The 12,349-nt window shown below is 39.3% G+C and overlaps 1 protein-coding gene across 1 annotated transcript in view; it reads right to left on the bottom strand.

Moving 5' to 3' along the window:
• Window positions 1-12,349, bottom strand: part of Syt1 (synaptotagmin 1) — a 533,203-nt gene that overhangs the window by 136,573 nt on the left and 384,281 nt on the right. The window contains exons 7-8 of the mRNA XM_052165717.1: window positions 10,699-10,866; window positions 7,475-7,642 (exon numbers count right to left, since the gene is read on the bottom strand). Of these exons, the coding sequence (XP_052021677.1) occupies window positions 7,475-7,642; window positions 10,699-10,866 (336 nt within the window). The remainder of the gene's footprint in view (window positions 1-7,474; window positions 7,643-10,698; window positions 10,867-12,349) is intronic.

The raw sequence follows: 12,349 nt of genomic DNA, 5'->3' as shown, positions 1-12,349 counted from the left end.
ATGCCACCGAGCTAAGGGGAAGTGGGTTGTGGAGCCCACTGCCCTGGGTCTAAATCATTGCCAGGCTGTTTATTTTCTGTGTGGCCCAGGATAAATTCTCTTACTCAATATATGAAATGACAATACAAAGAGTGACCCCAGGGGTTGCTTAGGGTTACACCAGTCAGAATGGCTAAGATTAAAAATTCAGGAGACAGCAGGTGTTGGAGAGGGTGTGGAGAAAGAGGAACACACCTCCACTGCTGGTGGGGTTGCAAATTGGTACAACCACTCTGGAAATCAGTCTGGCGGTTCCTCCGAAAACTGGGCACCTCACTTCCAGAAGATCCTGCTATACCACTCCTGGGCATATACCCAGAGGATTCCCCACCATGTAATAAGGATACATGCTCTACTATGTTCATAGCAGCCCTATTTATAATTGCCAGATGCTGGAAAGAACCCAGGTATCCCTCAACAGAAGAGTGGATGCAAAAAATGTGGTATATCTACACAATGGAGTACTATTGAGCCATTAGAAACAATGAATTCATGAAATTCTTAGGCAAATGGATGGAGCTAGAGAACATCATACTAAGTGAGATAACCCTGACTCAAAAGGTGAATCATGGTATGCACTCACTAATAAGTGGTTATTAACCTAGAAAACTGGAATACCCAAAACATAATCCACACATCAAATGAGGTACAAGAAGAAAGGAAGAGTGGCCCCTGGTTCTGGAAAGACTCCGTGAAGCAGTATTTGGCAAAACCAGAACGGGGTAGTGGGAAGGGGTGGGTGGGAGGACAAGGGGAGAGAAGGGGGCTTGCGGGACTTTCGGGGAGTGGGGGGTTAGAAAAGGGGAAATCATTTGAAATGTAAATAAAAAATATATCAAATAAAAAAAAGATATAAGAAATAGAATGTTCAGTAGAGTGAGTGTGTATGTGTGTGGGGGGGTAGGGGTTGGGGTGAATGGCTTCATGTTTGATGTCTAGTCTAAGTTCTCAGAGCTTACCCTTTTTAGTCTAATGTTATCAGTTTAATATTTAAGGGACAGACTGTCATTAAGTTACCTGACTCCAGTCTTACACCTCAAGATACCAATTCAAGTTTTCACTCTTAATTGGTCCTGCCTTTGCTGATCTCTTTTACTCAGGAATCATTCTTGGTTTCTCTCTGTTTATTCAAATTCTACTCAGTTACAGACTTTGTTATGTTGATTGTGTTTGTGTGTGGGCATACACATGATGCCTAGGTGCATGTTTCACAGTGTCTGTGTAGAGATCAGAGGACAACCTTCAGAGCTTGCTCTCCGGGGTTGTTGGGGAGGCTTGGGTGTGGTAGTTCACCCTTTTAACCCTAGCACTTGAGAGGTAGAAGCAAACAGATCTCCACGAGTAGGAGGCCAACCTGAACTGTATCAATGGTTCAAGAACAGCGAGGACTACAGAGTGAAACCCTGTTTCAAAAATAAAACAAACAAACAAACCCACCAAACAAACAAAAAATAACTTGGCTTTTTCCTTCTACCTTGTATGTCCTGGGAATGGAGCTCAGATCTACAGTGAGACAACAGATGACAATAGGAACCAAGCCTGCTCTCTCACCCCTCTTTAGCTTTAAGTACCAGCTCAAGCTCTTCCATGGGGCCCCTTTATCCCTCATTTCTTATCTGAATGGAGCATTGGTTATCAAATCTTATCAGTTCTTTGTGCAGTGTCTTAGTCATTGTTTCACATTAGAACAATTTCCCACATTGACCGACCATTTTCTATGGACGTTAACCATCTGTTTTATACATTTTGTTTCTTTACATGCTCATGTAATAGATATTCAATATATGTTTTGGATGAATGAAAGGATGCATGTATTTAAATTAAATTATTTAAATTAAATTAAATTAAAATCAATATCTATGGGCATTCCTACATTCCATATCACCACACGTGCTTTATCTACTGCAAACTATTAAAGCAAAGTGGCCTATTGGCACAGGTTTCAAAAAAGTGAATCAAAGTTGATAGTTTGAATTAAAATATAATTTATAACTAATCTTTTTATTTTTATTTTTATTTTTGGAGACAGGGTTTCTCTGTATAGCCCTGGCTGTCCTGGAACTCACTCTGTAGACCATGCTGGCCTCAAACTCAGAAATCCGCCTGCCTCTGCCTCCCAAGTACGAGGATTAAAGGCATGTGCCACCACTGCCGTTATAACTACATTTTAAGGCTCAGAAGATCAAAAGAGACAATTCAGAAATGCATGTGAATTTTGCTCCTAGCCTTGCTGTGTGGACCTGGACAAGTCACTGAAATGTTCTGTGGTCACTGGTTTGCTAGTGTTACTGGAGCTACTATTTGTGCATGAGTGTGCAGATCCAGGTGCTCGCACATCAGAGGTCAGAGCAGGACACAGGTGTTTGGAGAACCGGGCCTTTGTGTGACTAGACCTGTAAAGGAAAAAGTGGCGACGGAAGAGGGGCACTGGACACTAGTGAGATGGCATTTTGACAATGTCTAGAGCCTTCTGCAGGGTTAGCTCCTGCTTTAGATGAGCCCAGTTTATCTTGCTCTTATGGAGAATCCTCAGTTAAATGATTAAAACTTTGAAGAGCACAATTATATGAGATTTGAAATTTATCTGTGTCTAAAATTGCTATGTGTATATCTCTCTATATATATGTAGGTATATATGTATGTATATCAATATATATGATATTTTTAACCACATTATGAAGCTGACAGTATTTGTTATACATTAAAATACAATTGGTGATTGAAATTCTGGTCAAAGACATGTCATAAAATATCAAGTGTGCCTATGCTTCTGTAGGATAAAGTAAAGCCAATATATTCTGAGGCCCATAGAATAGACACATAGATACTGAAAGTCCTACAGTGTATCTATCATGCTCTAACATGCTAGAAAACACTTCAGTACTTCTAAGTTGTATCTATTGTAGCGTATTTTTCTAGGCATAATATACTTGGATTTTTGGTCATATTATTTGAATGTTCCTTGGAACATATTCTTGCATATTCCTCTGATTTCCATTTTCATCTTTCAAGTAGAGACTTAATTATTGTTTAATCTTCACCATTAAAACTTAGTTAAAGCTAATCTATATGGCTCTACATGAAGCAGGATGAAGAAGAGGCTCACGGGAAGAAAAGCACAGTGAGCAAGATGTTATAAAAAAGAATAGTGGGAGAAAATTGTTGTTTATGTGCCTGTCAACTAAAAGTATCAACAACCATCTTTCCATGTGTCTGCCCCGCCCCTATCCCCACCCTGCCCCCAACTGTTTCCATTGGGAAGGAGACAGACTGCTCCGGACTGGAAGCACATTATCTATGGCTTCCCGAAAGGCTGTGGATGTAAGTGACTGCTTTCAGGGCACTTCCTAAATGTGACGGCCCATGAGTGACAGGAAGGGTTACTGTTCACACGTCACTTAGAACTGTTTGCAGTCTGCACACTTGTTTGTTGGTATGTGTTGGGGGAAATGTCTCTGACAGCTTGAGTTGCCATCAAATTCCTAAACATGCATAGAAAACATCAATTGTTTGATGATTGTTGGCAATGAAGATGCTGTAAGAAATAACGTTAACTCAGTTTAGAGAAGTACCAAGGAACTGACCACTGGAAGCCAAAAAACCTGCCATTTGATTGGAAATATATTCTCAAAATGCTTTTCTGTGAAGTAAATATTTTTCTAATTAGGTTTAAAAATGTGAAATTTTCTTGCAAAATTGATTTCCCATTAAAGACCTAAAGTAGTTTCTCTTCCCTTCTGCCTGGGTACTAATTAAATTATGTCCCAACTTGTTTTAATTCAGCAATCAATTTTTTTCCCATTTGCACTGGATTACAGAGCCTCATTTAAAAAGCACTCTAACAAATTCACACAGAGAGAGGTGACAGACTTACTTTCTAGTGGAGAGAAAGCAGCGCCAGCCCTGAGAGCTTGCAGCCCACCAGGGCAAATGTGCAAACAAAGAAAAACTGTGCATGTGCTTTCTACGGCTATATATTCCTTATACCACTTTAGAGATGAGAAGAAAGATAAGAAAGAAAACATAAGGGACAGCAATGCATTGTGGTCCCTGACACTGGATGCAGGGATGAGAAAAATTCTAAGCTAGATTTATAAAAATAATGTGCAATTGTAGCTGTTGTCAGTAGTATTTGGAGTAAGGCAGAGAAATGTTAAATGAGTAGGTTATTCTGAAACTATGATGTTAGTTCCAGATATGACCTTGGGTGATATGAGAAAGTATACTTTGAATGATGAAACAAAAGAGAAAATATGAAAGTTTTCAACAGACAGCCTGGCGCCGTTCATATTGGAGGCCTTACACAAATGGAAGAGAACTGTATGTGGTGTTTATGTGGCAAGGCGTGGAGGCCACACACTGAGGAAAATTGGATAAAGTTAATGGTTTTATGTGGAGCCACCTCCTGGGAGAAAGGCCGCGCTGTCTCCAGGGTCAAATTCCACTGTCATCTGTTGAAAAATGCAGAGGTGGAAAGAGGGAGTAGTCGGTTCCATTAAACAAAGCAAAGAAAACATGGCACTGAAGCGGAACCAGTCAGCGGCATTGTGCAAACGTGAGGACGCTGACCAAGATGGAAACCTCACCAGCAGTGGAATCTAACAGTCGGAATCTGGAGCCACTGTGTGCACTGCTTAAGTCTTCTCTAGCCGAACTTTGTGGAGTGTGCTGCATCCCAGGCTGTCGCACAAGCTGTTGCCCATCCTTTGTAAACTGTCTGCATATGAATTGTCACTAAAATAGCATGCCACGCTGCTGCTGCTTACGGCACTGCTTCCTTATCTATGTATGACTTCAGGTTGTCAACTCTTCCCTTAGTCTATCACTGGGGCAGGTGTGGGGCTCTGTGGGCATGAACTAACCCACCTTCTAGCCAAGTCTCTGATTGGAGAGCTGGCCGTGGCTATGTTTTTTTGGTCCCCAAGCTGTTCCTTTAAGTCTATTTGACATTAAAATGATATTTAACATTGAGAGTGAAATGAAGTCTGAGGATGCAATAGCTCACAGGGGAAAACAGTTCTTTGAAGTTATGAGAACTAATGTCCATCCAAGACACCAGTTCATTCACATAATTATTACTTTGGGTAGTTAATCAACAGTAGCAAAAACTGCACATTACATCACACAGAGAAGAAGGAAGTCTTGAGCTAGGAAATGTAATTGGGTCTTATTTCTTCTACTAGGATAAAGTGTCTCTGCTTCTAGTCATCACACTGAGCTGAGACACGCGGAGTGACATTTTTTGGGTTTTTTTTACTTTACAGTAGAGGACATGCCCTCTCACTGGACCCTAGTCACTCTTCCAGAGTGAAGAGCAAAGAGAAATGAGCTCCAAGAGTTTAAATCGATTGGTTTATCGTTTAGCATTAAAAATGTCTAGTGGCTTGCAGGTGGCACGATGCTGTGCAAAGATAGAGCTGGGTTGGTGTAGATGGAGGAAAAGACAAGAAAAGGGAAATGACGAGCAGTCGTGAGAAGAAATGGGGCAACCAGTCACTCCTCTCCTGAAGAGTCCGTGCTTGCTGATGCTGTTTGCGGCCTACAGTCTATTATATTTATCATGTTAGACCAAGCTTTAGAATAAAACAATACATTTGAAAGGGCTTAAGGGGCCAAGGCTAACAAATGGACTAGCTAGAATTTCAATGCTGCAGCCTTGTGATTTAGGGGTGGGTCTTTCCCCAGAATCCAGTTTAGTTGGCGATACCGAGGACAGGTTGGAGGTGGCAGAAGAGGCGACTGGAGACTGTTACCCACACCTGTTATTTTCACTGAAAAGCACGACAGCACATTTCCAGGAATCTGGTAATTACTATTTTCAGAATGAGTTGTTTTCCATGATTTGGGTGACAGATGTATGAAGGAAGTTATGGGAGAAGGGAACAGTAAGAGGACGTCGGGAACATCAAGAGAGAGAAGGAAAGTTGTTGTCTACTTAGATCCAACCTACTAGTTTACTGTTAAGTCTCAAAGCTCTACATTTACTCAAGAAGTTTTTGAATGCAGACTGCCAGGCAGTTTTCCTAAATACAGGCAAGAACACCTCTCAGAAAGCCACTGGGGGTGATTAAAATCCTACACCACGAACCTGGTAATAGGTAAGCAGGAAGAACCGTGAGCCCAGGAGACATAGCCTTGCCTTGTCAGATATAAGTTGGTCATAGCCAACCAAAAGTGAGTAAATTAATGACTGCCAGTCAGTTATATGTAAATATGTGTTACATTCAAATAAAATTTAAAATCTCATGGAACATCTTGCTAGTTTGTTGCGTAAGAATAGTATTACTGAATAATTGGCTTTATCATGATATGTGTGCTTGAATTGACATCAATATTAGCTCACTCATAAGAAAGAGTTGTATATAAAAAAGAGTTGTATATAAAATATAAAGTTAAAATTTTGGTATTTTTCAGGATTCTTCTTCTATTGGTGCCTTTTCACAATAGAGTAAATTCTGATCTCAATATTAAAGAATGTGATGTTTGATTAATATTATTTTCCCAAAGCAGAGATTAACAAGTCATTTTGCTTCCCTTTATAGAACAAAATAATTTTAAAGTGTAGATCTCAACATATTGTGGTTAAAGTCTTCATATTCTCTATTAGGGGTCTGATGCTTGTAGGTGTAGGTAGCTGAAAAGATTCTTCTGGTAACGAGCTAGGGTGAGATGCATGTGGTCCCGGCGTGACTACACACACATAGAGAAAATTATTGCCAGTATCCTAAAAAGGGGATGTGACCGGAGTTCGTTTAGAACCGAGAGACGCTAAGGGCTGTTTGTTTTTCTAATATTAGCCCGCTGAGACATTCACACAGACAAACGCCCATGCCAGGCAGGCATAGCACAATCCGACAGAATTGGTTACTATGGAGTGTAAATGCACTCTGGATACTGAACTCTTTTTAAATGACAGAAAAATAGTGGGCTATTAAAACCAGAAGAAAAACAATGTGCACAGTACTACCAAGATGTGACTCACTTAAAAAATGGACTTAATATCGGCTTCTGTGTGTAATAGTTTCTTTCTTTCTTTTTATATTTTTTTTTTACCCATTATGCTTTGATGTCTACATGAGAAACAACAAACCTCAATATGTAGACATAATCAAGGGAGAAGTGCCCGTTTGCTTTCCTGATCGTTCTAAAGCCCACACAGACAATACAAGATGATGGCTCACTGTCTTTTAAAGGAAGGGATTGTTTACATTCCCAGTGCATATTATCTCTCTATTTTCTTTTAAATTCCACCCAGAAGTCCTGAATATATTTTGTCAGGGTCATACAATCCCTCCGACTGTTTTGCAGCTGTCAGTTTTTAGAGGCCCATGTCCCCCTTCTGGAAGCTCAAGCTCCTCTCTATGGCTTACTATCTGAGCAGCAACAGGTGAACGAACACAGTTTGTCGTGTTAGAAATGCCAACGAGTTTCCTACCTCTTCCTTCTCAGCGCTCTGGAGATCACGCCACTCCTCGGTTACATGGCCAAAATCCACGGTGTTCATAGGAACTTTGAACTCTCCAATGATGTCGTGCTTGGAGAAGCGATCAAAATCATACACAGCCATCACCAGTGTTTTGCCACCTAATTCCGAGTATGGCACCTGTATGGAAGGAGATGAGGGGAAGATGTCCGGTCATAGGATGCTTGAGATCTGCTACTGGTAGCATAGCTTTTGATATGTGTATTGGAGAAATACAACAGGATCTTTTCCTTTACATTGAGTCTTTTAGCCAATTTCCTGAACTTGAACTACTTGGGAGATGAAATGGGAAACTGCTGTAGTGATTTATCATTTTATTACAATGTTTTAGAAGCAGTTGGTATTATCTTCCTATTAGTTATACTATAAATACTTCATAATCAATGAAAGAATATGAAAGTCAATTGCACTATATAACTATCTCTTGCAAAATAATATTGTTATTAGTTACATTCTTGGGGTGTAGCTGGCTTCAAAGGTGTCAAGTCATTTGACTATCCACAGTTTAAAGGATACCACTTTTTCAAACCATCTAGACCTGTCGGGAGGATGACAAATGACCCTTTACAGGCATTATCTAAGACCATCAGAAAACACAGATATTTGCATTATTATTCATAACAGTAGCAAAACTACAGTTATGAAGTATCAATAAAAATAATTTTATGGTTGGGGGTCTCCACAACATGAGGAACTGTATTAAAGGGTCGCAGCATTAGGAGGGTTGGGAAGCACTGGTTGAGACCCATAGTTAAATGTAGGGATGATTTGTTCAAAAGCTATGCTAGCAGTCTAAAAGGATCTAAGTGAAATTCAGAAGATGCCTCTCATACTTTCTAAAATAATTTGGTGATTGACATGAGCTGACTGGAAAATTGATGTTTTGAATATCACAGCTTCATTATCATATAGATCTTGAAGTTCATTTGTAAGTGTGATACTTGTTAGCATGAGTAGTAGCAAAAGGCCAAGGAGGAGTGAATTCTCCAGCTGTTCATATCCATTCGGGACAGATGTTATGGTTTGGAAAGTTTATTAGTGACATTTTTTAAGATTCAGGGAAAGCTGTGCATACCAAGTAAGCTACACTTTAAGTGGGTAAAAATGTCTCATCCAGGGATTGTTTTGATTTGTATTAGATATGTGTTATTTTATCAGTGTATATGCTATATGCCCCAGCAAACACTTCTCAACAAACTCTTATTAAGAACATAAAAGGAATAAAGTCTATTGTCCATTTATGTACAAGAAATGTGAGCTTTCTAGAGAGTGTTTTGTCATTTATGAATTATGATAAGAACCAGGTGATTTTTCTAAAATCCTGTGAATAAAAACTAAGTTTAATATTTTTCTATTTTTGGAAGAATCTGAAATAAGCTTGAAAGATCTGAATTTTAAAATAATCAACAAATTTTAGAGTGGTAATATAGAAATCCCTTAAAATTTTAAATTGTATTTCTTGGGTTTTTGATAATGTGATGCCCGTGCTTTGGGTCAGGTAGACCTGGACCTGGGTCACATGAACAAACTTGGCTTCTTCACCCATCAGACTACAGCTTGCATTCTGTGTGTACTCTGTGGAGCCATTCTGAGAATGAATGAAGATACGTTAAACATCTAGTCCATGGTAGGCACCTAAACCTATTTATTGGTAATACACCCTATGAATGGGAGTTTATTTAGTAGAAAGAAGATGAATTTATTTTGGGACATGTTGAGCATGTTAAGTACATTTAACTCCACTTGAAAGCCAGCCTACAAGAATCTACTCCTTCCCTGCACGTCTGTCTGGTATTTTAAGATACAGTTTACAATGTTTACTGTGGAAATCAACATATTTCTTAAATGGCTCAAAATAACTATACCTTGAATATATTTATAGCCTGATCTACTTTCCTAAAATACAATAATGTAGAAATTATAAAAATTTATAGACAACTAAACATTTTAAAATGGCTCTTGTATTCATAGACATTACTAAGATCAAATATCACCACCAATATGCTTCATAATGATACACAAGTAATAGAGGAAGCCACTAAAATTATTTAAAAATTCCTTAAAATAAGATAAGAATCTACTAAACTCCATTTGGAAATATATATAGAAAAATAAAATGCTATTTATTATTATTCATATGATTTTAAGCAATTGATATTTAACATTTTTGGTATAGGGCCTATAATGACTTGTTTTTAAGGCAGGGATTTTCCAGGCTCTAATTCTTGCTATTTTCATAGTGCAGGCAAAGGAAAACTGAGGGATTATGTCTTTAAAATCCAAAACCTTTAAAAAATAGGAAAACTGCTGCTCTTGCAATAAATTGCAAACAAGGTTTGAAGAGGTGACTCATGCCCCGTTTCATTTCCCACAGGAGTGTTTGCCAACACGAGGCTCATGTTATTGCTAAACCTGGCTGGTGGACGGGGTAATTTTGAATCAGCCTGCTGGCATATTCACAGAAATTTCATTTTCCAGAAATGTATTGTTTTAAGGAAAACATTTTTTAAAACAATTCCACATCTCCACCAGAAGCATTGTTTTTATGAAGGAGTCCAAGTGCAGAGTTACAAGGTGCCTTTCGGCTCTTGGGGCATGTCACTTTGATGAGTAGTTCTATGGTCGGAATGTCTCTTGGTTATTGTTTGTCAACTGATGTGTCTCAACATGATGAAGAGCATCGGAGAAGAGCCTAGAGAAAAGGAGTGATGCTAGAGAATCCCAGAACCTTTTTATTGCTAGGAGGAAGGGCTTTAGCATGTTCAAATCTCCCCGCTGGACCAAGGTAAGCACTGGAGAATAGCTTCCCCCATTCTGACTGCAACAGGCCCTACAGGCTTGGCTTAGTTTTCAGAGACTTTGAAATTCTGGAAAGTAAAAGCTTGAGCCTTATTTTTGGAGGCCGTGGGGTGTAGTGTCCAAGTCTTCGTGGAGTAGACCTTGGGTTTTTAGGGGTGATGATGACACTGGAAGGTCTACATTCTACTGTGAAATGACACAGCCAAAACCTGCCATGCAGAATCTTCCCTAGACTGAAAGTTAAAGTGTAAAATAATCTGAATGTACTGTGACGGGACCTAGGGTAACTATTGATGTATATGCATTTATGCATGCCAGGATGCAACTTGGATTTAATCTGAAACCATAGGGGAAATGTTATGACTCAAAAATTCTACCTTGAAAGTAAATTGTTCATTGAAGACTGGATTGAGGGTTTTCCGGTGGACTTTTGTCTCAAACTTCTTCTTTTTGTCGGGCAGCAGGAAGACTTTGACGTATGGATCAGATGTGCCCCCCATGTCCAGGGCGGGCAGCTCAGCAGCCTGGATGATTCCCACCAACAGCTGAAATGAACAACAGCAAGTGAGCAACATAAAGGGGACAACACTTGGAGGACTGATGGGTTCGCGGTGTCGCACACTGTGATGTTCCCCGGTTCGCTCTGCTTTTAGTAAACTTCAATTCTCATGCAACTGAATAGAGAGGGCACATGCAGTGAACTCTTTAAACATTAGAAACTGAATTATGACAGATGCGGGCTCTAGGAAACCTAGTTTTAAGTACAAAAGAGGCTTTTAAAAGGTTGCTGATTACAGTTAAATATGGAATTCATATTTGCAGAGGGTTGCAATCAAATAACTTCTCAGTTGCTAAAAGCTCTTGTGCATTGTTTTTCTTTCCAGCTCGTGCTTTATAAGTGGAACTAAATCGTTAAACAACCACTAGCCTGTAATTGCAAAGCAGGGATTCTTTTTTTTTTTTTTATTCTTTTCTAAAGTCACAGAGCAGCTAAATGGAAATTTTTTAGTCACTGACTAGTATTTTGAAATAAAAATTGAGAGCTTCACATTTCTATCCCACTTGACCTATCCTTGTGTGATACGTACTTGTTTTTAACCTTAGCTTATGATTGAATAATTCCCTAAGAAAGTTTGCATTTAAATGTAGGATGTGGAATAAAATATATAATTTAAGTTTTTTTCAAAAGGAGAATTATAGACTTGAATATTCATGTTAAATAACTGCTCTTGATTTTTTTCTAATATAGCAATTTTATCTGCAATGTATTTCTCACAAATAAAATTTTCATTTTCACGGAGAATATTAAAATAATGTAGCTTTTTTTAAAAAGGTAAAATCTTTACCCTGTAGTGCAGGGTCCCTATAGGTGAATCTCAGAGGAGACTTTGAACTTTTAAAACTGTTGAGATTGCTAAAGTCTATGGGGACTTCGGAAGTTGGACTAAATATATTTTTTATTATGCTTTGGCTAATTATGGCTCCCATGTGTTCAAGTCTATGGGGGCCAGGGAGTTGTATGTGGTGGTTTGAATTTGCTTGGCCCAGGGAGTGGCACTCTTAGGAGGTGTGGCCTTGTTGGAGTAGGTGTGTCACTGTGGGCGTGGGCTTTAAGGCCCTCATCCTAGCTGTCTGGAGGCCAGTCTTCTCCTGTGTGCCTTCAGAACAAGATGTTGAACTCTGAGCTCCTCTTGAGCCATGTCTGCCTGGATGCTGTCAGACTCCCACCTTGATGATAATGGACTGAATCTGTAAGCCAGCTCCAAGTAAACATTGTCCTTATAAAAGTTGCCTTGGTGTTTGCTCACAGTAGTAAAACCCCAAGACACACAGCAAAGGAGGAGGGGTGCAAAATGAGTGGGAGAGATCTGGATTCCCTGGTAGAGCCAGGGCTACATCCTGAACTTGCATATCCTATGTACTCTTCTCGCAATTCAGAAAGTAAAGCAATTGTCATCAATATTGTAGATCTTACCTAGAAGGGTTTTCAAAGGTTTTCTACACTTTGAGCTACCCAGATAACAGGTA

This window comes from Apodemus sylvaticus, chromosome 20, assembly GCF_947179515.1.
Source record: "Apodemus sylvaticus chromosome 20, mApoSyl1.1, whole genome shotgun sequence".
NCBI lineage: Eukaryota > Metazoa > Chordata > Mammalia > Rodentia > Muridae > Apodemus > Apodemus sylvaticus.
The sequence above is the reverse complement of the archived record's forward strand: the minus strand, read 5'-3'. Positions and strand labels throughout refer to the sequence as shown.